Raw genomic sequence first — 27,595 nt, 5'->3', positions numbered from 1 at the left:
AAACGACCGTGAAGCTATATAAACAAATAGTGCTGACACTAAACACTACACATAGACAATCACCCACGAACTACCTAATGAATATGGCTGCCTAAATATGGTTCCCAATCAGAGACAACGATAGACAGCTGTCTCTAATTGAGAACCAATCTAGGCAACCACAGACATACATACACCTAGACTGAACACTGCCCCATAAACATACAAAAAACCCTAGACAATACAAAACACATACATCCCCTATGTCACACCCTGACCTAACTAAAATAATAAAGAAAACAAAGATAACTAAGGCCAGGGTGTGACAGTACCCCCCGCCCCCAAAGGTGCGGACTCCGGCCGCAAAACCTGACACAGAAGGGGAGGGTCCAGGTGGGCCTTCTCACGGCGGCGGCTCGGGTGCGGGGAGCAGCAACAGGACGTACAGGACTCTGGAGACGCACAGGAGGCTTGGTGCGTGGTGCCGGAACTGGTGGTACCGGGCTGGAGACACGCACCACAGGGCGAGTGCGTGGAGGAGGAACAGAGCTCCTGTACTCCTTCACGGTCCGGTATATCCGGTGCCACCTCCACGTACCAGTCCTCCGGTGGCAGCCCCCCGCACCAGGCTGTCTCTCCGTTTTCTCTCTACAGTTGCTCCCGCCTGTCCAGCGCTGCCAGAGCCTTCCTCTTCTCCAGCGCAGCCAGAGTCTCCCGTCTGTCCTGAGCCGCCAGAGTCTCCCGTCTGTCATGCGCCGTCTGAGCTGCCCGTCTGTCCAGCGCCGTCTGAGCTGCCCGTCTGTCCAGCGCCGTCTGAGCTGCCCGTCTGTCCAGCGCCGTCTGAGCTGCCCGTCTGTCCAGCGCCGTCTGAGCTGCCCGTTTGTCCAGCCCCGTCTGAGCTGCCCGTCTGTCCAGCGCCGTCTGAGCCGCCCGTCTGTCCAGCGCCGTCTGAGCCGCCCGTCTGTCCAGCGCCGTCTGAGCCGCCCGTCTGTCCAGCGCCATCTGAGCCGCCCGTCTGTCCTGAGCCGCTAGAGCCGTCAGTCAGGAGCCGCCAGAGCCGCCCGCCAGTCAGGAGCCGCCAGAGCCGCCCGCCAGTTAGGAGCCGCCAGTCAGCCAGGACCTGCCAGAGCCGCCAGCCAGCCAGGAGCTGCCAGAGCCGTCAGTCAGCCAGGACCTGCCAGAGTCGTCAGTCAGCCAGGAGCTGCCAGAACCGCCTGTCACGCCGGCAATGCCGGAATTGCTCCTCAGTCCGGAGCTGCCCTTTGGGGGGGAGTACTGTCACGTTCTGACCTTTATTTTCCTCTGTTTTGTCTTTAGTTAGTATGGTCAGGGCGTGAGTTGGGGTGGGCAGTCTATGTTATTTGTTTCTATGTTTAGGTTTGTATTTTGGCCTAATATGGTTCTCAATCAGAGACAGGTGTTTTGCATTGTCTCTGATTAGGGAACCATATTTAGGTTGCCTGTTTTCACTGTTGGTTTGTGGATGTTTGTCTTCCGTGTCAGTGTTTGTGCCACACGGGACTGTTGTTCGGTTAGATTCACTTTGTTATTTTGTTTTGTGTAGTGTTCAGTTTTTTTATATTAAAACATGGACACTTACTACTCTGCGTTTTGGTCCGATCCCTGCTACAGACGAAGAGGAGGAAATCAGCCGTTACAATCTAGATGGCCAGGTGGGGTGGGTGTGGAGCCAGAGACAGCAGGGGTTCAAACTGTAGAACCCAGTTTCTACATTTGAACATGAAAATAGATTTTATCAAACAAAACTATGCTACATTTTATCTCTGGGACCCTCAGGATGACAAATCATAGCAAGATTACTGAATGTAAGTACATTATTTAGCTTCAGAGGTGAATGTATCAAACCAGTTTTTTGTTGTTGTGCATTCTCCTCAAAAAATAGAATGGTATTTTTTCACTGTAAAAGCTACTGTAAATTGGACAGTGCAGTTAGATTAACAAGAATTTAAGCTTTCTACCCAGCTTTCTGGAAAGTTTGCTGTTACTTACAATGTCATGCTAATCACATTAGCGCACATTGGCTCAACTGTCCTGGTATCAAATCAAATTTTATTTGTCACATACACATGGTTAGCTGATGTTAATGCAAGTGTAGCGAAATGCTTGTGCTTCTAGTTCCGACAATGCAGTAATAACCAACGAGTAATCTAACCTAACAATTCCAACACTACTACCTTATACACACAAGTGTAAAGGGATAAAGAATATGTACATAAAGATATATGAATGAGTGATGGAACAGAACGGCATAGGCAAGATGCAATAGATGGTATAGAGTACAGTATATACATATGAGATGAGTAATGTAGGGTATGTAAACATAAAAGTGGCATAGTTTAAAGTGGCTAGTGATACATGTATTACGTAAAGATGGCAAGATGCAGTAGATGATATAGAGTACAGTATATACATATACATATGAGATGAGTAATGTAGGGTATGTAAACATTATATTAAGTGGCATTGTTTAAAGTGGCTAGTGATACATTTTTACATACATTTCCATCAATTCCCATTATTAAAGTGGCTGGAGTTGAGTCAGTATGTTGGCAGCGGCCACTAAATGTTAGTGGTGGCTGTTTAACAGTCCGATGGCCTTGAGATAGAAGCTGTTTTTCAGTCTCTCGGTCCCTGCTTTGATGCACCTGTACTGACCTCGCCTTCTGGATGATAGCGGGGTGAACAGGCAGTGGCTCGGGTGGTTGTTGTCCTTGATGATCTTTATGGCCTACCTGTGACATCGGGTGGTGTAGGTGTCCTGGAGGGCAGGTAGTTTGCCCCCGGTGATGCGTTGTGCAGACCTCACTACCCTCTGGAGAGCCTTACGGTTGTGGGCGGAGCAGTTGCCGTACCAGGCGGTGATACAGCCCGACAGGATGCTCTCGATTGTGCATCTGTAGAAGTTTGTGAGTGCTTTTGGTGACAAGCCGAATTTCTTCAGCCTCCTGAGGTTGAAGAGGCGCTGCTGCGCCTTCTTCACAACGCTGTCTGTGTGGGTGTACCAATTCAGTTTGTCCGTGATGTGTACACCGAGGAACTTAAAACTTACTACCCTCTCCACTACTGTCCTGTCGATGTGGATAGGGGGGTGCTCCCTCTGCTGTTTCCTGAAGTCCACAATCATCTCCTTTGTTTTGTTGACGTTGAGTGTGAGGTTATTTTCCTGACACCACACTCCGAGGGCCCTCACCTCCTCCCTGTAGGCCGTCTCGTCGTTGTTGGTAATCAAGCCTACCACTGTAGTGTCGTCCGCAAACTTGATGATTGAGTTGGAGGCGTGCATGGCCACACAGTCGTGGGTGAACAGGGAGTACAGGAGAGTGCTCAGAACGCACCCTTGTGGGGCCCCAGTGTTGAGGATCAACGGGGTAGAGATGTTGTTACCTACCCTCACCACCTGGGGGCGGCCCGTCAGGAAGTCCAGTACCCAGTTGCACAGGGCGGGGTCGAGACCCAGGGTCTCGAGCTTGATGACGAGTTTGGATGGTACTATGGTGTTAAATGCTGAGCTGTAGTCGATGAACAGCATTCTCACATAGGTATTCCTCTTGTCCAGATGGGTTAGGGCAGTGTGCAGTGTGGTTGCAATTGCGTCTTCTGTGGACCTATTGGGTCGGTAAGCAAATTGGAGTGGGTCTAGGGTGTCAGGTAGGGTGGAGATGATATGGTCCTTGACTAGTCTCTCAAAGCACTTCATGATGACGGAAGTGAGTGCTACGGGGCGGTAGTCGTTTAGCTCAGTTACCTTAGCTTTCTTGGGAACAGGAACAATGGTGGCCCTCTTGAAGCATGTGGGAACAGCATGTGGGAACAGCAGACTGGGATAAGGATTGATTGATGTCCGTAAACACACCAGCCAGCTGGTCTGCGCATGCTCTGAGGACGCGGCTGGGAATGCCTTCTGGGCCTGCAGCCTTGCGAGGGTTAACACGTTTAAATGTTTTACTCACCTCGGCTGCAGTGAAGGAGAGCCTGCAGGTTTTAATAGCGGGCCGTGTCAGTGGCACTGTATTGTCCTCAAAGCGAGCAAAAAAGTTATTTAGTCTGTCTGGGAGCAAGACATCCTGGTCCGCGACGGGGCTGGTTTTCTTTTTGTAATCCGTGTTTGACTGTAGACCCTGCCACATACCTCTTGTGTCTGAGCTGTTGAATTGCGACTCTACTTTGTCTCTATACTGGCACTTAGCTTGTTTGATTGCCTTGCGGAGGGAATAGTTACACTGTTTGTATTCGGTCATGTTTCCGGTCACCTTGCCCTGGTTAAAAGCAATGGTTCGCGCTTTCAGTTTCACGCGAATGCTGCCATCAATCCACGGTTTCTGGTTTGGGAATGTTTTAATCGTTGCTGTGGGTATTACTTCGCTGATGCACTTTCTAATGAACTCGCTCACCGAATCAGCGTATTCGTCAATGTTGTTGTTGGACGCAATCCGGAACATATCCCAATCCACGTGATCGAAGCAGTCTTGAAGCGTGGAATCAGATTGGTCGGACCAGCGTTGAACAGACCTGAGCGCTGGAGCTTGCTGTTTTAGTTTCTGTTTGTAGGCTGGAAGCAACAAAATGGAGTCGTGGTCAGCTTTTCCGAAAGGAGGGCGGAGGAGGGCCTTATATGCGTCGCGGAAGTTAGAATACCAATGATCCAGGGTTTTACCAGCCCTGGTAGCACAATCGATATGCTGATAGAATTTAGGGAGTTTTGTTTTCAGATTAGCCTTGTTAAAATCCCCAGCTACGATGAATGCAGCCTCAGGGTGTGTGGTTTCCAGTTTACAAAGAGTCAGATAAAGTTCGTTCAGGGCCATCGATGTGTCTGCTTGGGGGGGAATATATACGGCTGTGATTATAATCGAAGAGAATTCCCTTGGTAGATAATGCGGTCGACATTTGATTATGAGGAATTCTAAGTCAGGTGAACAGAATGACTTGAGTTCCTGTATGTTGTTATGATCACACCACGTCTCGTTGATCATAAGGCATACCCCCCCGCCCCTCTTTTTACCAGAAAGATGTTTGTTTCTGTCGGCGCGATGCGTGAAGAAACCAGCTGGCTGCACCGACTCCGTTAGCGTCTCTCGAGTGAGCCATGTTTCCGTGAACCAAAGAACGTTACAGTCTCTGATGTCTCTCTGGAATGCTACCCTTGCTCGGATTTCTTCAACCTTGTTGTCAAGAGACTGGACATTGGCGAGTAGTATGCTAGGGAGTGGAGCGCGATGTGCCCGTCTCCGAAGCCTGACCAGAAGACCGCTTTGTTTGCCCCTTTTACGGCGTCGTTGTTTAGGGTCGCCGGCTGGGATCAGATCCATTGTACTGGGTGGAAGGCAAAACACAGGATCCGCTTCGGGAGAGTCATATTCCTGGTCGTAATGATAGTGAGTTGACGTTGCTCTTATATTCAGTAGTTCCTCCCGACTGTATGTAATGAAACCTAAGATTACCTGGGGTACCAATGTAAGAAATAACACGTAAAAAAACAAAATACTGCATAGTTTCCTAGGAACGCGAAGCGAGGTGGCCATCTCTGTCGGCGCCGGAAGTAGTGTATAGGGACATTAAGTAGTGTATAGGGACATTAATCAGTAGTCGGTATTCAGACTTACCGTATGCAGGTGCATAAAGGGCTTTGCAGGTGTGACTCCAGATTTGGAGTTCTCATTCAATAGGTTTTTCAGTCAATTTATCTAAAGCCATCCCTTTAAGTACAGTGTACCTTTAATTACATTTTCCTTGACAAACTCACTAGAATATATACTGAACAAAAATACATAAAACAGGCAACAATTTTAAAGATTTTACTGAGTTACAGTGCATAATAGAAGTCAATTTAAATCAGTCAATTTAAATAAATTCATTAGGCCCTAATCTATAGATTTCACATGACTGGGCAGGGGTGCAACCATGGGGTTGGCCTTTGAGGGCATAGGCTCACCCACTGGGCAGCCAGGCTCACCCACTAGGGAGCCAGGCTCAGCCAATCAGAATGAGTTTTTCCCAACAAAAGGACTTTATTACAAACAGAAATTCTCCTCAGCACCCACCCCACCCCCTGTCAGACGATCCTTCAGGTGAAGAATCCAGATGTGGAGGTCCTGGGCTGGGTGGTTACATGTGGGCTGTGGTTGTGAGGCTGGTTGGACGTACTGCCAAATTTCTGTCTGGATTGACTGACCTTCATGTCGTAATGATGGACTGTCGTTTCGCTTTGCTTATTTGAGCTGGTCTTGCCATAATATGGACTTGGTCTTTTACAAATAGGGCTATCTTCTGTATATCCACCCCTACCTTGTCACAACACAACTGATTGGCTCAAACACATTAAGAAGGAAAGAAATTACACCAATTACCTTTTTACAGGGCACACCTGTTAATTGAAATGCATTCCAGGTGACTACCTCATGAAGCTGGTTGAGAGAATGCCAAGAGTGTGCAAAGCTGTCATCAAGGCAAAGGGTGACTGCTTTGAAGAATCTCAAATATAAAATATATTTAGATTTGTTTAGCACTTTTTTGGTTACTACATGTTTTCATATGTGTTATTTCATAGTTTTGATGTCTTCACTATTTTTCTACAATGTAGAAAATAGTAAAAATAAAGAAAAACCCTTGAATCACTAGGTGTGTCCAAACTTTTGACTGGTACTAGACTGAACAAAAATATAAACTTAACATGTAAAGTGTTGGTCCCTTGTTTCAAGAGCTGAAATAAAAAAAAATCCCAGAAATTTTCCGGATGCATAAAAAGCTTATTTTCGCTTAAATTTTGTGCACAAATTTGTTTACATCCCTGCTAGTGAACATTTCTTCTTTGCCAAGATAATCCATTCACCTGACAGGTGTGGCATATCAAGTGGCTGATTAAACAGCATGAGCATTACACAGGTGCACGTTGTGCTGGTAACAATAAAAGGCCACTCTAAAATGTGCAGTTTTGTTACACAACACAATGCCACAGATGTCTCAAGTTTTGAGGGAGCGTGCAATTGGAATGTTGACTGCAGGAATGTACATCAGAGCTTTTTTTCAGATAATTTCATATCAATTTCTTTACCAATAGCCGAGTCCAACTTTGTTTTAGGTGAATTTGGCAGTACATCCAGCCGGCGTCACAACCGCAGACCATGTGAATGGCGTCGTGTGGGCGAGCAGTTTGCTGATGTCAACATTGTGAACAAACATGGTGGGGTTATGGTATTGGCAGGTATAAGCTACAGACAACTAACACAATTGCATTTTATCAATGGCAATTTGAATGCACAAAAATACCGTGACGAGATCCTGAGGCCTATTGTGAGGCCCATTTTCTTTTTTAAAGGTATCTGTATCCAACAGATATGTATCTGTATTCCCAGTCATGTGACATCCATAAATTAAGATCTAATTCATTTATTTCAATTGAGTGATTTCCTCATATGAACTGTTACTCAGTAAAATCGTTGAAATTGTTGCGGTGTTGTGTTTATATTTTTGTTCAGTATAATATTTTTGAAATGGTAAAAAAAACTACTGAAAAGTCTGGGCATATAATTAAAACATTATACAGTGCATAAATCAACTTAGTAGTGCGCATGGGTTTCCATAGACTATAGCCTCAGCTTGGGTCTCCAAATGTCACCCTTGCAACCTAAGCCAAAGGCCAACAATAAAAATTTGGTATAACGTCACAGCTATTTATACTTCACTATGGAAAAGAGGCTGAAATACCTCCCATGTTGAAATGCTTTTCAGTTTGCTGAAATATGAATGGTTTCACATTTGAGAGCTTGGGACTGTATTATTAAAAAAATTGAGTTATTAACATAGCCTTGTTCTGGTCAGTGTTTTCTACCTATATAGTATTCTAAATACACCAATGTATGTAGTTAAGATAAAAAGAATGCAAGATAAAACTTGCTGACACCATTCAAACCAATGAGGGTTCGGAACTTTAAAGCCACATATCTCAGAATCATCTTTTTGCAGATATAACCAAGCTCACGATTTGTCAGCGATCATAAGGTAAAATAGATCTAAAACAATTGTAATTTATATTTACAATCCCCTTATCCAAACAGATTACTCAAATGGTCTTATCCGATAGCTCTTATCAATTAATGCATTAGAGTGCATAGAGATTGGTGTTATTTATTATTATTATTTTTCACCTCCTTTTTTCTCCCCTATTTCGTGGTATCCAATTGGATAGTCTTGTTACAGAGACAAGTTACAGTCTCGTCTCGTCGCTGCAACTGCCGTACGGACTCGGGAGAGGCGAAGGTTGAGAGCCATGCATCCTCCGAAACACAACCCAACCAAGCCGCACTGCTTCTTGACACAATGTCCACTTAACCCGGAAGCCAGCCGCACCAATGTGTCGGAGAAAACACCGTACACCTGGCGACCATGTCAGCGTGCACTGCACCCAGCCCTCCACAGGAGTCGCTAGTGCGCGATGAGACAAGGATGTCCCTACCGGTCAAACCCTTCCTAACCCGGACGACGCTAGGCCAATTGTGCGCCGCCCCATGGGCTTCCCGGTCGCGGCTGGCTGCGACAGAGCCTGGGCTCAAACCCAGAGTCTCTTGTGGCACAGCTAGCACTGCGATGCAATGCCTTAGACCACTGCGCCACTCGGGAGGGGTCGGTGTTATTTCTATCGGGAAAAAGTAAGTCAATGTTTTATCACTTAGAACCGACAGGTTGCTCGACCTTATTCATGGTTTCCTCGCACATAAAGGTGGTGGAATTATAAGGGAATTAAGTCAAGATCAGAATACTACGTATCTGCAGACACAACTCTGCCACACCTCCATTTCTGTAATCTCCACCCCAAGCGAATATCTGGCTGACACATGCTTTTGCCCATGCTTAAGTTCAAGGTCAGAATACGCATAGAGAGAAAGGTGCATAAAAAGGGAATTGAGTTCCATTTACTCATGGGTAATTCCTAGAGAATAAAGGAGAGGTATGAGGTTTCCTTCACTCGCTAATTTGTTTGCTCCCTGCCCCACCTTGCCTTAACAGCCCAGACACACACACCACAGGAGGCCCGAGAGGCTCAGCACTCTACTTCTGGGCGGTCCTGCCCTGACACACCTTACTAACAGAGCCTGTTTCTCTCTCACAGCCACTGCCACTGGGAAGCCATGTTTTTTTACTCCTCTATTATTACCGGACAGCTCTTTAATATTAGCTGACTTTGATCTGGCAGTCACTTACCTAGCTGCCCGTGGCTCTTTGATACTAGCTGTCTCCGATCTAGCTGTGTTGCTCATGTTTCTCTTTCTTTCTTTGGCACTCAGTCTCTCTCTATGGTAAATAGTCTCTCTCTCACATGGTCCGTCCCACTTTGACCTCCCAGTCAGGCTGCCCTGGGGGCAGGGAGAGACCGTCCCACTTTGACCTCCCAGTCAGGCTGCCCTGGGGGCAGGGAGAGACCGTCCCACTTTGACCTCCCAGTCAGGCTGCCCTGGGGGCAGGGGAGAGACCGTCCCACTGTGACCTCCCAGTCAGGCTGCCCTGGGGGCAGGGGAGAGACCGTCCCACTTTGACCTCCCAGTCAGGCTGCCCTGGGGGCAGGGGAGAGACCGTCCCACTGTGACCTCCCAGTCAGGCTGCCCTGGGGGCAGGGGGAGAGACCGTCCCACTTTGACCTCCCAGTCAGGCTGCCCTGGGGGCAGGGGAGAGACCGTCCCACTGTGACCTCCCAGTCAGGCTGCCCTGGGGGCAGGGAGAGACCGTCCCACTTTGACCTCCCAGTCAGGCTGCCCTGGGGGCAGGGGAGAGACCGTCCCACTGTGACCTCCCAGTCAGGCTGCCCTGGGGGCAGGGAGAGACCGTCCCACTGTGACCTCCCAGTCAGGCTGCCCTGGGGGCAGGGAGAGACCGTCCCACTTTGACCTCCCAGTCAGGCTGCCCTGGGGGCAGGGAGAGGCCGTCCCACTGTGACCTCCCAGTCAGGCTGCCCTGGGGGCAGGCAGAGACCGTCCCACTGTGACCTCCCAGTCAGGCTGCCCTGGGGGCAGGGAGAGACCGTCCCACTGTGACCTCCCAGTCAGGCTGCCCTGGGGGCAGGGAGAGGCCGTCCCACTGTGACCTCCCAGTCAGGCTGCCCTGGGGGCAGGGAGAGACCGTCCCACTGTGACCTCCCAGTCAGGCTGCCCTGGGGGCAGGGAGAGGCCGTCCCACTGTGACCTCCCAGTCAGGCTGCCCTGGGGGCAGGGAGAGACCGTCCCACTGTAACCTCCCAGTCAGGCTGCCCTGGGGGCAGGGAGAGACCGTCCCACTGTGACCTCCCAGTCAGGCTGCCCTGGGGGCAGGGAGAGACCGTCCCACTGTGACCTCCCAGTCAGGCTGCCCTGGGGGCAGGGGAGAGACCGTCCCACTGTGACCTCCCAGTCAGGCTGCCCTGGGGGCAGGGAGAGACCGTCCCACTGTGACCTCCCAGTCAGTCTGCCCCAAGGCCCCAGGACAGGCAGAGACAGGCTGCTCTGTTGGAACCTAACAGCAGCCAGAATGTCTGAGTGGAGACAGACAGGAGAAAGAGGGAGGCTATTCCAGAGACAGACAGACCGTAGTGAGGAAATTATGGAGCGATTTCATTTGAATTCAAGATTTTTGCATTTAGATATTGAATTTGTAAATTAAGACTTGTATTTCATGATTTCAAACGGAATTGAATGACTGTTACATTCAGTTTAAAAATGATATTTCAATTTAATTGAATATTCAAATTCTGTATTTATATATTCATATTCAGTATGGTTAATATTGCATTCTTTGTCTAGTTACAAACTATAATTTAAAGTTTATCAAAGTTTACCATACCCCTTGACTGATTCCAACTTTTTTTAGTTAAAAATGGATAACATTTTTGCAAATGTATTGAAAATAAAATACAGAAATATCTCATTTACATAAGTATTCACACCCGAGTCAATACATGTTAGAATCACCGTTAGCAGTGATTACAGCTGTGAGTCTTTCTGGGTAAATCTTTTCACACCTGGATTTGACAATATTTGCACATTATTCTGTTTAAAAAAAAAAAGTATATATTCAAGCTCTGTTAAATTGGTTGTTGTTCAATGCTAAACAGCAATTTTCAGTGTGGGACTGCAACCTTACAATTATCTGTATGTGTGAGGTAGAGAGATGAGGTAGTAATTAAAAAATCATGTTAAACACTATTTTTTGCACAAACAGTGAGTCCATGCAACTTATGTGACTTGTTAAGATAAGTTTTACTCCTGAACATATGTAGGATTGCCATGAAAGGGGTTGAATACTTATTGACTCAAGACATTTCAGCTTTTCATTTTTAATTAATTTGTATTAAAAAAATGAAACATAATTCCACTTTGACATTATGGGGTGTTGTGTGTAGGCCAGTGACAAAAAAACTCATTTTAATCCAGTTTAAATTCAGGCTGTAATACCAACAAAATGTGGAAAAAATCAAGGGGTGTGAATACTCTCTGAAGGCACTGCATTCAACTTATCAAATACATTCAGATTCAGTTTTCAAATTCAGTTCTATAAATTCTAATTCAAAACCAGAGACAACATCCTGGTACTTGTCCAAAAAGGAATGGCAGAAGAGATCCGGTATAATCAAACACTCTCTGTTAAACAGGTTTCTGACTGTTTCTGAAACCAATGTGGCATTTTGAATTTGCTTATTCATACAGTATGAGTTTGGCTCTAGTGTTTGAACCGTTTGTGTTATTAGCTATTATGACCCCATTCCTGAAAGATAAGATTCTCTGGAACATGGTCATGCCTTCTGTTCCCCTCTATTGTGTTAGAAGGGAGTGTGACGATAAACTTAATTTGGCCCCCATAACAATATATTTGAATTGCCCTGTCATAGCACTTCCTCAGATAGCTATTCCACTCCCTATTTAATCTTGATCTTGTGACTGACTGGGTTCAAACCGGGTCTCCTGCATGTCTTACGACTGTATTAGCCCACTTAGCTAAAGCCCATGCATTACATTTTTTTTTTAATCAAGGATATAACAAACTTACAGTCTTATTGCATTGTATAGGCTATCCTTGTTAGTGCATGTCTAGTATACATTAGTCTGTAGTGGAAATGTTTCTCTCCTCCAGCCTTGTGCCACTCAGTTCTTCCTCAGACCTGTCTCATGATAATGATATATTATTAGTCTGATTCCTTCACTCCTTTTTCATTCCCATTCTTTTCTTTAATCCTCTGCAGCAGCAGCTCTGCCAGGGAGAGATGGAGGGAGAGAGAGACAGAGTGGTAGAGAAGCGGGATAGATATTTACTTAACCAAATCCTCTAAGGAGGCAACCCCTCTTTGATCCTCTACTAAATTAACCGCGTCCGCTTTCATTTGGTCTTCTGTCAGGTGGCTGTGCTGCGTAGGATGAGAGGAAGCAGAGAGAGAGGGAGGCTGGAAACAATAGTCTCTCTCTCTCTCGCTTTATTTCCCTGTCACTCCTTCCATCTCTCTCGCTTCTGCTCGCTTTCGTTCTCTACTCCCTCTATCTCTCTCTCTCTCTCGCTTCCTCTCACCCCAATCGAAGTCGCGCTGGCTGCGACCGGTGTGTTTTTCAGCATCAGAGCTTTGTGTGGCATGTCTTTAACTCTGTATGTGTGGGTTAGGGTTCTCAAGAGTTCATGCCTCAGAGTTAGCCCACTTTGTTGGTCACTTGGAGTGCAAACAACATACACACTACACACACTACAGTACAGACTCAGCATTCTGCTGTAGTATAAGAATACAGATGTTTGAAACGACTTTATTTTGATTGTGATGATGTCATATTAGGTCTCTGTTAAATCAGTGACATATCATTTCCCTAACCCCTCTCCACCTTTGGTATTCTACCCAGGAGACCCTGTCAAGTTAGAGATTTTGCTCCATGGCTGAACGATGTCATTGTTATCTCCCAAAATCTCTCCGCTCCTCCGTCCAGCCATTAGCAGGCAAATTCAGTGTTTTGCCCTCTCTCATCTTCTATGGCTCCCCCTCTCATCCTCGCCCTCGCTCTTCCTCTGTTGTATCATTCAACAGTTCACACACTTCCGCTTCCAGAATCATCCAAGCTAAAATGACTCACTCTGTGCTCTTTCTCTTTCTTTCTCTCTCTCCACAGTGAACACCTGTCATGCTCGTTCACCTTCTTCCTCCACGGGGAGAGTAACGTGTGCACCAGCGTAGAGATCAACCAGCACCAGCCTGTCTACCAGCTGAGTGACGAGCACCTCACCCTGGCCCAGCAGGCCTCCAACCCATTCCAAGGTAGGTGGAGTGTACACACACCTGTGCACGCGCACACACATATACATACACATGCACTGCAGATATGCACATGCATGCAGACACACACACACACACACACACACACACACACACACACACACACACACACACACACACACACACACACACACACACACACACACACACACACACACACACACACACACACACACACAGTCCTTTCACCCCACACTACCCCTCAGGGAAAGGAGTTCATTGCTTAAGTGAACATGTATCATTGGCTTTGAGCACATGTAGAACCCAAAGGGGAAAAAAGAGGAAGAGCAGTGGAGTATATCAGTGCTGTGTGAGAACAGACTGCTCTGTTCTCTCAGCTTCGTGTCATGTCTCTAATAGAAGACAGGGGTAATCCTCAGGTATTAAGAACAGGCTCCTCTCCTCCGCTCTGCTCCTTCATCAGACAGCCTGACAGTAATGATGTGCCACCAGCAGCCCTCACACACCCCCTCTGTCCCTCCCCCATCTATCCCAATGTTCTGCTTTTCCCTGTCCTCCTACTCTTCCTCACTTACCCCTCCCTCTTTTCTCCACCTCTCCCCTGCTCCCATCCTCATCTTCATCTAATTTTCTCTCTCCCTCCACCTTCTTTTTCCTCTTGATATTTCTTCCTCCCTCTGTCCCTTCCCCTCCCTCTAGCCCTCAGTGGGCTGTCCCCACTAGCTGAGGTCTGCTGCTGGAGACATCTGTACAATTAGCGGGTCCCAACGGCAGCAGCTGTAAAAGACACACAGAGGACAGAGAGGAGGGAGCCTACAAAAACACTGCAACAAAATAAATCCTAACAAAAGAAAGAGGAGGAGAAGGAGGAAAGCTTGAAGGAGCGATCATTACACCAGGCACAAGGGCTTTGCCTTAGGTTAACTAACAAAATGCCTACCCCACTCTTCCCACCCTATTCCTTCCCATTCCTTCCCACCCCACTCCTTCCCACCCCACTCCTTCCCACCCCACTCCTTCCCACCCCCACTCCTTCCCACCCCACTCCTTCCTACCCCACTCCTTCCCACCTGGAACCTAATAATGGTGATCACTCTGTCCATTCTCTGATCTGACTGGAGCGCAGCACTGCACAGGGAAAACTAGCTGCAGTCATTCTTTCATCCACTAGCCTCACAGTAATAATGTCAATTTAAGTTAGAGCCTGGTGCTGTTTAAATGTAAAATTAATGTAAATGTAAACAAACACTGTATAGCCTCAAAACATGGTTAAAAATAAATAAATGATATGATGGATGGTCAGTTCATGGCATCCATAGCTCTTTCTATGAATTTGAGAGTGGTTACATTTCTCCAGCCCCATCATTCAGCTTTTTACAGAAATAGTGGCGGGGAAGACGCTTTGTAATTGTTTCAACTACGGATTGCCCCTTTAAAACCTCCTGCTCTGTAGATGCAATAGCAGGTTAATGGATATATAAACTCAGCAAAAGAAGAAACGTCCTCTCACTGTCAACTGTGTTTATTTTCAGCAAACTTAACATGTGTAAATATTTGTATGAACAAGATTCAACAACTGAGACATAAACTGAACAAGTTCCACAGACATGTGACTAACAGAAATGGAATAATGTGTCCCTGAACAAAGGGGGGGGGGGGTCAAAATCCAAAGTAACAGTCTGGTGTGGTCACCAGCTGCATTAACTTCTTAGGTATAGGGGGCGACATTTTCACTTTTTGATGAATTTGTGCCCAAATTAAACGGCCTCATACTCTGTCCTAGGTCATATGATATGCATATTATTATTACTATTGGATAGAAAACACTCTGAAGTTTCTAAAACTGCTTGAATTATATCTGTGAGTAAAACAGAACTCATATGGCAGGCAAACCTCCAAACAGGAAGTGAAAATTCTGAAATGGGTCGCTGTGAAAGGCATCGCCTATTCAATTGCCTTATATTTATGGATCTGTATGCACTTCATACGCCTTCCACTAGATGTCAACAGGCAGTAGAACGTGGAATGAAGCATGTAGCTTCATGTGGGACCGGATGAGAGCCTTTGGAGTGACAGGTCAGGCAGATTGCCAGTTCTTGGCCACGCACAGAGGGCATGTGATGTCTTTGTCTGCACTGCGTTAGATAGACATGAAGAAATGCTCCGTTTGGGACGTTATTGGATATATATGAGAAAAACATCCTGAAGATTGATTCTCAACTGAGTTTGACCAGTTTATTCGACTTGTAATACCACTTTTTGAAGTTTTCGTTCAACGTTTTCGTTCAATTGCGCAAGTGTTTGGACACGTGTACTACACATGCTAGCCAAAGTTGCTAATTCGACAGAAGTAATGGACATTATAAAACAAAACAACGATTTATTCTGGAACTAGGATTCCTGGCACTGCATTCTGATGAAAGATCATCAAAGGTAAGGGAATATTTATGATGTAATTTCGTATTTCTGTTGACTCCAACATGGCGGAGAATGGCTGAGCGCTGTCTCAGATTATTGCATGCTGTGCTTTTTACTAAAGTTATTTTTTAAATCTAACACAGCGGTTGCATTAAGAACCAGTGTATCTTTAATTATATGTTACACATGTATCTTTCATCAAAGTTTATGAGTATTTCTGTATTTCACGTTGCTATCTGTAATTACTTTCGCTATTTTGGAGCCATTTCTGAACATGGCGCCAATGTAAAACCACGATTTGTGGCTATAAATATGCACATAATCGAACAAAACATAAATGTATTGTATAACATGGTGTCATATGACTGTCATCTGATGAAGTTGTTCAAAGGTTAGTGATTAATTTTATCTCTTTGTGGGTTTTGTGAAAGCTATCTTTTCTGTGAAAAAATGGCGGTGTGTTTTTGGATATTGTGGTGAGCTAACATAAATATATGTTGTGTTTTCGCTGTAAAACATTTTAAAAATCGGACATGTTGGCTGGATTCACAAGATGTTTATCTTTAATTATATGTACAACATGTATTTTTCATAAAAGTTTTATGATGAGTATTTCTGTATTTCACGTTGCTCTCTGTAATTATTCTGGCTATTTTGGAGCCATTTCTGAACATGGCGCCAATGTAAAACCACGATTTCTGGCTATAAATATGCACATAACCGAACAAAACATAAATGTATTGTATAACATGATGTCATATGACTGTCATCTGATGAAGTTGTTCAAAGGTTAGCGATTAATTTTATCTCTATTTGTGGGTTTTGTGAAAGCTATCTTTGCTGTGAAAAAATGGCTGTGTTTTTTGGGATATGGTGGTGAGCTAACATAAATATATGTTGTGTTTTCGCTGTAAAACATTTTAAAAAATCGGACATGTTGGCTGGATTCACAAGATGTTTATCTTTCATTTGCTGTATTGGACTTGTGATTTCATAAAATTATATTATATTATATCCCTGTGGCACTAGGCTAGGCTATGCTAGTCAGCATTTCTGATGACAGTTATCCCGGATCCGGGATGGGTGGTCCAGAGAGGTTTTAAGCACTGCAGTGCATCTCCTCCTCATGTGCTGCACCAGATTTGCCAGTTCTTTCTGTGAGATGTTACCCCACTCTTCCACCAAGGCACCTGCACGTTCCGGGACATTTCTGGGCGGAATGGCCCTAGCCCTCACCCTCTGATCCAACAATGGGGTTGAGATCCAGGCTCTTCGCTGGCTATGGCAGAACACTGACATTCCTGTCTTGCAGGAAATCACGCACAGAACGAGCAGTATGGCTGGTGGCATTGTCATGTTGGAGGGTCATGTCAGGATGAGCCTGCAGGAAGGGTACCACATGAGGGAGGAGGATGTCTTCCCTGTAAAGCACAGCGTTGAGATTGCCTGCAATGACAACAAGCTCAGTCCGATGATGCTGTGACACACCGCCCAGACCATGACGGCCCCTCCACCTCCAAATCGATCCCGCTCCAGAGTACAGGCCTCGGTGTAATGCTCATTCCTTCGACGATAAACATGAATCCGAACATGAATGAGACAAAACCGCGACTCGTCAGTGAGCACTTTTTGCCAGTCCTGTCTGGTCCAGCGACGGTGGGTTTGTGCCCAACAGGCCTAGAAGCTCTCAGTCCAGCTTCTCTCAGCCTATTGCAGACAGTCTGAGCACTGATGGAGGGATTGTGCGTTCCTGGTGTAACTCGGGCAGATGTTGTTGCCATCCTGTACCTGTCCCGCAGGTGTGATTTTCGAATGTACCGATCCTGTGCAGGTGTTGTTACACGTGGTCTGCCATGTGTGAGGACGATCAGCTGTCTGTCCTGTCTCCCTGTAGCGCTGTCTAAGGCGTCTCACAGTATGGACATTGACATTTATTGCCCTGGCCACATCTGCAGTCCTCATGCCTCCTTGCAGCACGCCTAAGGCACGTTCACGCAGATGAGCAGGGACCATGGGCATCTTTCTTTTGGTGTTTTTCAGAGTCAGTGGAATGGCCTCTTTAGTGTCCTAAGTTTTCATAACTGTGACCTTAATTGCCTACAGACGGTAAGCTGTTAGTGTCTTAACGGCCGTTCCACACGGGCATGTTCATTAATTGTTTATGGTTCATTGAACAAACATGGGAAACAGTATTTAAACCCTTTACAATAAAGATCTTTGAAGTTATTTGGATTTATATAAATTATGTTTGAAAGACAGGGTCCTGAAAAAGGGACGTTTCTTTTTTTGCTGAGTTTAGATAGATAGATACTGTAATTAGATAGCACAGCACAGCTTTCCACTTTGTCTGTCTCTCTTCAGTCACTAGTATATGTCAGTAGTATGCTATATCAGGGTTTGGAAAGTGTATCAGATAGTGGTCCAGACCTTTAGCTACTGTACTGTACTGCCTCTGCTCTTTTTCCAACATACCAACCTGCCAATACCATGTATGGGACTTGAGGTTGCAGACTGGAAGTTATGCTGCTCTATGTGTTTGGTGCCATAGTGCACAGGCAAATGGATCAATGGGTTTAATGTGGTATCAATTGTCCTCTGGTCATCAAATTATCTTCAATTAAAGATGGCGTTTAATGCTCTGTGGTGGGACCACTGATGTGACCAGTACTTTATGTCAGAGCACTGCCCTTCTATGAATGGGTGGTGGTTGTGTATTTGACATCAGTACAAACAAACCCGCAGAATTCCCAGGGTGTGTGTGCCGGTATGTGTTCTCGCCATGAGCTATGTGTCTGTTTTAGCAGCCCGAGCGTAGCGGCAGAGAGGGGCTGACGTCTGCTAGTCCCCCGCCCTCCTACACCTCCCTTCTTCTACCCCCTCCCTCCCTCCCTCCTCTCATCTCTGACAGGCTTGGTTTAGTGTGCGGCAGAGCACCCCAGCATTTTCAAGATATGACCTCATAAAACAGAGCAGCGTGAATGTAATGAACTCTCAGCACCTTTGACTGATCTGAGCATATTTACCATGTCTTCAGGGAGATGGAGACAGAAAGAGAGAAGGGGACGGAAGGAGGGTTGTGTATTATGGAGTGGACGGCATAGAACATCAGAGGTGTGTATGATTCAGTCAGTCTTGTCACACTGTCTGTTTCCTATTGTAGTCTCTGAGGAAACTGGATGTTCACTCAATTGTCTGGTGAGGTCACCATCCACTTACTAGCTACTATGGCCCCTCCATTTAATCTCAGTGTGGTGGGAATATGAATATAGATTGACTGCAAGCCTTCTCCTTAAAATGTCCTGACCTTGAGTGGCTTGCATTTAGCTGGCCAGCACTGTGTGTGTTCTAGATGTTCTCTCTCTGTGAGACTGCCTTCTCTCCCCCTTCTCCCTCCCTCCCTCAAGCCAGCCAGCCCCTGTTAGTTTCAAGTTTTAATGTCACGTGCACAAATACAGTGAAAGGCCTTTCTCGCAAACTCAAAACCCAACAATCAATGACAATGTAATACAAAAAAATAAGAAGAAATATATGAAGAACACAACTAAGTAAGCATTCTAAATACAGACTGATGGAGAAAGATTGAGTATGTATAGGGGTAAGGTGACTAGTAGAGGTCAACCGATTATGATTTTCAATGCCGATACCGATTATTGGAGGACCAAAAAAAAGCCGATACCGATTAATCGGCCAAGTTGTATTTTTATTTTATATATTTATTTGTAATAATGACAATTACAACAATACTGAATGAACACTTTTATTTTAACTTAATATAATACATCAATCAAATCAATGTAGCCTCAAATAAATAATGAAACATGTTCAATTTGGTTTAAATAATGCAAAAACTAAGTGTTGGAGAAGAAAGTAAAAGTGCAATATGTGCCATGTAAAAAAGCTAACGTTTAAGTTCCTTGCTCAGAACATATGAAAGCTGGTGGTTCCTTTTAACATGAATCTTCAATATTCCCAGGTAAGAAGTTTTAGGTTGTAGTTATTATAGGAATTATAGGACTATTTTGTATTTCATATACCTTTGACTATTGGATGTTCTTATAGGCACTTTAGTATTGCCAGTGTAACAGTATAGCTTCCGTCCCTCTCCTCACCCCTACCTGGGCTCGAACCAGGAACACGTCGAAAACAGCCAGCCTCGAAGCATCGTTACCCATCGCTCCACAAAAGCCGCGGCCCATGCAGAGCAAGGGGAACAACTACTCCAAGTCTCAGAGCGAGTGACGTTTGAAACGCTATTAGCGCGCACCCCGCTAACTAGCTAGCCATTTCACATCGGTTACACCAGCCTAATCTCGGGAGTTGATAGGCTTAAAGTCATAAACAGCTGCTGGAAAACGCACGAAAGTGTTGTTTGAATGAATGCTTACAAGCCTGCTGCTGCCTACCACCGCTCAGTCAGACTGCTCTATTAAATATCAAATAATAGACTTAATTATAACATAATAACACACAGAAATATGAGCCTTTGGTCATTAATATGGTCGAATCTGGAAACTATCATTTCGAAAACAAAACGTTTATTCTTTTAGTGAAATACGGAACCGTTCCGTATTTTATCTAACGGGTGGCATCCATAAGTTTAAATATTCCTGTTACATTGCACAACCTTCAATGTTATGTCATAATTACGTAAAATTCTGGCAAATTAGTTCGCAACGAGCCAGGCGGCCCAAACTGTTGCATATACCCTGATTCTGCGTGCAATGAACGCAAGAGAAGTGACACAATTTCACCTGGATAATATTGCCTGCTAACCTGGATTTCTTTTAGCTAAATATGCAGGTTTAAAAATATATACTTCTGTGTATTGATTTTAAGAAAGGCATTGATGTTTATGGTTAGGTACAGTCGTGCAACGATTGTGCTTTTTTCGCAAATGCGCTTTTGTTAAATCATCCCCCGTTTGGCGAAGTAGGCTGTCTTTGTTAGGAAGAAATAGTCTTCACACAGTTTGCAATGAGCTAGGCGTACCAAACTGCTGCATATACCCTGACTCTGTTGCAAGAGAAGTGACATCATTTTTCCTAGTTAAAAGAAATTCATGTTAGCATGCAATATTAACTAAATATGCAGGTTTAACAATATATACTTGTGTATTGATTTTAAGAAAGGCATTGATGTTTATGGTTAGGTACACGTTGGAGCAACGACAGTCCTTTTTCGCGAATGCCAACGCATCGATTATATGCAACGCAGAACACGCTAGATAAACTAGTAATATCATCAACCATGTGTAGTTAACTAGTGATTATGATTGATTGATTGATTGTTTTTTATAAGATAAGTTTAATGCTAGCTAGCAACTTACCGTGGCTTCTTACTGCATTCGCGTAACAGGCAGGCTTCTCGTGGAGTGCAATGAAAACCGGTGGTTAGAGAGTTGGACTAGTTAACTGTAAGGTTGCAAGTTTGAATTCCCGAGCTGACAAGGTAAAAATCTGTCGTTCTGCCCCTGAACAAGGCAGTTAACCCACCGTTCCTAGGCCGTCATGGAAAATAAGAATGTGTTCTTAACCGACTTGCCTGGTTAAATAAAGGTGTAAAAAAAAAAATCTGATTGTTATGAAAACTTGAAATCGGCCCTAATTAATCGGCCATTCCGATTAATCGGTCGACCTCTAGTGACTAGGCAACAGGATATAAGATAAACAGAGTAGCAGCAGCTTGTATGTGAGTGGGTGTAGAGTCAGTATAAATGTATGTGCATATTATGTGTGAGTGAGCAGATAATGGAGTGAGTGTGTAGGGCCCTGTGAGTGTGCATAGAGACAGTGCAAAAATAAAAGGTCAATAAGGGGATACAACGTTAACTCGGATAGTTCGTGTAGCTATTTTGTTAGCGTTTTATCAGTCTTATTGCTTGGGGATAGAAGCTGTTCAAGAGCCTGTTGGTGCCAGACTTGATCCACCGGTACTGCTTGCTGTGCGGAAGCAGAAAGAATAGTCTATGGCTTGGGTGGTTGGAGTTTTTAACGATTTTCCAGGCCTTCCTACCACTACGCCTGATGAAGATGTCCTGGATGGCAGGGAGTTCTGCCCCAGTGATGTACAGCGTTGTCCGCACCACCCTCTGTAGCGCCATGCGATCGAGGGCGGTGCTATTACCATACCAGTTAGTGATGCAGCCAGTCAAAATGCTGTCAATGGTACAGCTGTTTAACTTTTTTTCAACATCCTGAGGGGGAAGAGGCGCTGTCACACCTTCTTCACTACTGTGCGCGTTTGTTTGGACAATTTTAAGTATTTTGTGATTTGGAAACTGAGGAACTTGAAGCTCTCGTCATGCTCCACTGCGGCCACGTCAATGTGGATGGAGGCGTGCTTGTCCCCCGTTTCTTGTAGTCCACGATCAGCTCCTTGGTCTTACTGACATTTAGGGAGAGGTTGTTGTTCTGGCACCACACTGCCTGGTCACTGACCTCCTCCCTGTAGGCTGACTTAACGTCGCCGGTGATCAGTCCACACAGTCGTGGGTGAACAGGGAGTACAGGAGGGGACTAAGTACATACCCCTGTGGAGCCCCTGTGTTTAGGGTCAGTGTGGCGGAGGGGATGTTGCCTACCCTCACCACCTAGGGTCGGCCCGTCAGGAAGTCCAGGATCCAGTTGCAGAGGGAGGTGTTCAGACCCTAAGCTTGGTGACGAGCTTGAAGAGGACAATGATGTTGAGCTGTAGTCAAGGGGACAATAATGTTGAACAGCATTCTCACATAGGTATTCCTCTTATCTACAGTGAATTCGGAAAGTATTCTGACCCCTTGACTTTTTCCACATTTTGTTACGTCCCGGCCTTATTCTAAAATTGATTAAATGTGTTTTTTTACTCATCAATCTACACACAATACCCCATATTGACAAAGCAAAAACAGGTTTATAAAAAAATGTAAAACTGACATATCACATTTACATAAGTATTCAGACCCTTTAGTCAGTAATTTATTAAAGCACCTTTGGCAGCGATTACAGACTCGAGTCTTCTTGGGTATGACGCTACAAGCTTTGCACACCTGTATTTGGGGAGTTGCTCCCATTATTCTCTGCAGATCCTCTCAAGCTCTGTCAGGTTGGATGGGGAGCGTCGCTGCACAGCTATTTTCAGTTCTCTCCAGAGATATTCGATCGGGTTCAAGTCCGGGCTCTGACTGGGCCTCTCAAGGACATTCAGAGACTTGTCTCGAAGCCACTCCTGCATTGTCTTGGCTGTGTGCTTAGGGTTGTTGTCCTGATGGAAGGTGAACCTTAGCCCCAGTCTGAGGTCCTGAGCGCTCTGGAGCAGGTTTTCATCAAGGATCTCTCTGTACTTTGCTCCGTTCATCTTTCCCTTGATCCTGACTAGTCTCCCAGTCCCTGCAGCTGTTAAACATCCCCACAGCATGATGCTGCCACCACCATGCTTCACTGTAGGGATGGTGCCAGATTTCCTCCAGACTTGACACTTGGCATTCAGGCCAAAGAGTTCAGTATTGGTTTCATCAGACCAGAGAATCTTCTTTCTCATGCTCTGAGAGTCATTTAGGTTCCCTTTGGCAAACTCCAAGCAGGCTGTCATGTGCCTTTTACTAACAAATCTGTTTTATCTTTCTCATTATGGGGTATTGTGTGTAGATTGATGATGAAAATGTATAATTTAATCCATTTTAGAATAAGGCTTTAACGTAACAAAACATGGAAAAAGTCAAGGGCTCTGAATACTTCCGAATGCATTGTATATACAGTTGAAGTCGGAAGTTTACATACACTTAGGTTGGAGTCATTAAAACTCGTTTTTCAACCACTCCACAAATCTCTTGTTAACAAACTATAGTTTTGGCAAGTCGGTTAGGACATCTACTTTGCATGACACAAGTCATTTTTCCAACAATTGTTTACAGACAGATTATTTCACTTATAATTCACTGTATCACAATTCCATTTGGTCAGAAGTTTACATACACTAAGTTGACTGTGCCTTTAAACAGCTTGGAAAATTCCAGAAAATGATGTCATGGCTTTAGAAGCTTCTGATAGGCTACTTGACATAATTAGAGTCAATTGGAGGTGTACCTGTGGATGTATTTCAAGGCCTACCTTCAAACTCAGTGCCTCTTTGCTTGACATCATGGGAAAATCAAAAGAAATAAGCCAAGACCTCAGATTTTTCTTTTAGACCTCCACAAGTCTGGTTCATCCTTGGGAGCAATTTCCAAATGCCTGACGGTACCACGTTCATCTGTACAAACAATAGTACCCAAGTATAAACACCATGGGACCACATCAGTCGTCATACCGCTCAGGCAGGAGACGCGTTCTGTCTCTTAGAGATGAACGTACTTTGGTGTGAAAAGTGCAAATCAATCCCAGAACAACAGCAAAGGACTATATCCACAGTTAAAAGAGTCCTATATCGACATAACCTGAAAGGCCACTCAGCAAGGAAGAAGCCACTGCTCCAAAACCGCTGTAAGAAAGCCAGACTATGGTTTGCAACTGCACATGGGGACAACAATCGTTCTTTTTTGGAGAAATGTCCTCTGGTCTGATGAAACAAAAATAGAACTGTTTGGCCATAATGACCATTGTTTTGTAAGGAGGAAAAAGGGGGAGGCTTGCAAGCCGAAGAACACTATCCCAACCGTGAAGCACGGGGGTGGCAGCATCATGTTGTGGGGGTGCTTTGCTGCAGGAGAGACTGGTGCACTTCACAAAATAGGTTGATATTTTGAAGCAACATCTCAAGACATCAGTCAGGAAGTTAAAGTTTGGTCGCAAATGGTTATTCCAAAAGGACAATGACCCCAAGCACACTTCCAAAGTTGTGGCAAAATGGCTTAAGGACAACGAAGTCAAGGTTTTGGAGTGACTATCATAAAGCCTTGACCTCAATCCTATAGAACATTTGTGGGTAGAACTGAAAAAGCGTGTGCGAGCAAGGAGGCCTACAAACCTGACTCAGTTACACGAGCTCTGTCAGGAGCAATGGGCCAAAATTCACCCAACTTATTGTGGGAAGCTTGTGGAAGGCTACCCAAAACGTTTGACTCAAGTTAAAGAATTTAAAGGCAATGCTACCAAATACTAATTGAGTGTATGTAAACTTCTGACCCACTGGGAATGTGATGAAAGAAATAAAAGCTGAAATAAATCATTCTCTCTACTACTTTCATTTCACAATCTTAAAATAAAGTGGTGATCCCAACTTACCTAAAACAGGGAATTTTTACTCGGGTTAAATGTCAGGATTTGTGAAAAACTGAGTTTAAATGTATTTGGCTAAGGTCTATGTAAACTTCCAACTTCAACTGTATCTTTTGTCTTTCTGCCAAAAGTCAAAGAGATTAGTTTCCCCCCCCCTGTGCTTCCTATAAGCATTTTGTCCTCCTTTCTTCTCCCCTCTGCTCCCCGTACACATGCATGCTTTTCTGAAGGAAGTGCAGCATCACAACTTTATTCATCTGCCCAATTTCTCTCATTCACTTTTGCTTGTAAATGTCCCCACTACTAGCTCTGCTTGTATAACCTTTTAAGCTGTCTTTGCAATTAGTTTAGGTTAGTTTTCACTTGTTAGCATTTAGCTGTGTGATTTCGCTATTAGTTTGTGCAAATTTTGTTAGCATTCTGGTAATAGAGGCCTAATGGGATTTTCTTGTGTTTTTAGTGCCCCCTTGTGTGCAATGCCGTTAATACCGTAAATCCCATGATGAGAGAAGGACGGTATGATGATGTGAAAATCTGGATACTACCCAAGCCTAGTATACACCCTTATGTTATACTAGGGAAATTGTTTCCATAGCTAGGGCTGACTATAGCTAGGTTCCATACAATTGTCGACAGTTTTTTATGCAGATATTTTTAAATCGGCATAATTTTTTTTCTTCCCACAAGAGATATTTCCATCGAATTCACTTGTTGCTGATTAAAGGCTGTGCGTGATGAGGCAGTGCATATAAAAATACCTTTTGTGGTTAAATTATACAAGTTAAATGGGTTTCCATCGCATTTTCAACTCGACTGATGGTTTTCTCACAAAAATGTTGCGTTATATAGCGAGTGTGCCCACTGGTATTGTCACTTGTACTCAATTATTATTATTACTATATATTTTTTTTTATACCTTTATTAAACTAGGCAACAGCTCCAGATACAGTGAAGGTATAACCTACAATACATGATGAGATTATTATGGACAAAAGCACAAGATAATTTTTATTTGTCAAACGGCAGCCAAGCATCACTGATCATGTCACCAGAATAAGACCCTCAAAATGTATTAGAACGTAGCATCAAGCTCATATCATGCACTTTCACCACCCTGTGAAGTTCATCATAACTTATTTAATATGCAGCCTAGTAAACTGCATGCTTTGCCGAGTCGTAGAGGGAGGACCACGCAACATGTCATCACGTGACTCCAAGTGTACTTTGATATAATGGTTATTATATAAATATTTGCGCATAAAAGCGTTTCCGCCATTTATCGCATAATACATTTTACCGGCACAAAAAGATCCAACCTTGTCTAGTGTATTTTATTTTGACGATCTTTGGAAAGTTTACAGACAAATGTTCTGTTTCTATCAGGCCTGTCATATACTTTACTCGCATGAAAAAGTTGGATGTAATCTTGGTTACTGAGGACTTGTAAAGAGTAGAATCAACAACCTCTGCAACAAAGACTGTTGCTTTGTGAGAATGTGTTAAAGTTCACAGTTAGCCATTATTATGGAAATGACAGCTGAAAAGTACCAGTGACCTGGCATTGTCCTCAAGTCAGAGAAGGTCCACCGGAGACATGGCCCAGTGAGACACGGGTGCCGGTACATATAGATGGAAACAGAAAAGTCTGAGCCTTTTGGGTAAAACAGTGGGGTAAATTCTGCATGGAAATATGCCCCAATCCTGCACCAGTATGAACACTGGATGGGCTGGTGGCAGGGATGGGGGTGATAGGTGGGTGGAAGGAGAATGGATGAAAGGATGGGGTTATAGAAAAGACGCAGGCGTAATGGTGGGGGATGGATGGATGCAGTATGATGTGGATGGGGATTTATTCTGAAGTAACACAGCTTCTGTACTGAGACTGGCTGTGTGTATCTCTCTCCCTCTCTCCCTCCAGTCATCCTAAGTCCATTTGGTCTGAATGGGACTCTGACGGGTCAGTCATTCAAGCTGTCAGACCCTCCCACCCAGAAACTGATAGAGGAGTGGAACCAGTTCTATCCCATAAGCCCCAGCTCTAAAGACAAGGACAAAAATGACTCTCCATCGGAGGACAAGATGGAGTACATGGACTGGGAGGACGACTCTCTGGCCGCTGTGGAGGTCCTCGTTGGTAAGACCTCTCTCTCGCCAACACAGACCCCTTGACTTTTTCCACATTTTGTTATGTTACAGTCTAAACTGCATTAAATAGTTTTTTGCCCCCAATATTCCACACACACTGCTCCATAATGATGAAGTGAAAACAGTTTTTTAGACATTTTAACAAATGTTAAAAGAACCCGATGGTCACTCTGACAGAGCTCCAGAGTTCCTCATTGGAGATGGGAGAACCTTCCAGAAGGACAACCATCTCTGCAGCACTCCACAAAGCAGGCCTTTATGGTAGAGTGGCCTGACGGAAGCCACTCCTCAGTAAAAGGCACATGACAACCCGCATGGAGTTTGTCTTTGGTCGGTTGAAGCCAATATTGAACTCTTTGGCCTGAACGCCAAGCGTCACGTCTGGAAGAAACCTGGCACCATCTCTACGATGAAACATGGGGGTGGCAGCATCATGCAGTGGGGATGTTTTTCAGCGGCAGGGACTGGGAGACTAGTTAGTCCAGTTAGTCGGAAAGATGAACGGAGCAATGTACAGAAAGATCCTTGATGAAAACCTGCTCCAGAGCGCTCAGGATCTCAGACTGGGGCAGTTTCACCTTCCAGCAGGACATCAACCCTAGGCACAAAG

At 44.8% G+C, this 27,595-nt stretch overlaps 1 protein-coding gene across 4 annotated transcripts in view; it reads left to right on the top strand.

The window, feature by feature from the left end:
* Positions 1-27,595, top strand: part of LOC139537444 (mediator of RNA polymerase II transcription subunit 13-like) — a 151,921-nt gene that overhangs the window by 65,132 nt on the left and 59,194 nt on the right. For 2 of the 4 annotated variants that reach the window (XM_071338737.1, XM_071338735.1), the window contains exons 4-5: positions 13,107-13,252; positions 26,759-26,974. In XM_071338737.1, the coding sequence (XP_071194838.1) occupies positions 13,107-13,252; positions 26,759-26,974 (362 nt within the window). The remainder of the gene's footprint in view (positions 1-13,106; positions 13,253-26,758; positions 26,975-27,595) is intronic. The other 2 variants (XM_071338738.1, XM_071338739.1) reach the window with 1 other exon arrangement.

This window comes from Salvelinus alpinus, chromosome 13, assembly GCF_045679555.1.
Source record: "Salvelinus alpinus chromosome 13, SLU_Salpinus.1, whole genome shotgun sequence".
NCBI lineage: Eukaryota > Metazoa > Chordata > Actinopteri > Salmoniformes > Salmonidae > Salvelinus > Salvelinus alpinus.
The sequence above is the reverse complement of the archived record's forward strand: the minus strand, read 5'-3'. Positions and strand labels throughout refer to the sequence as shown.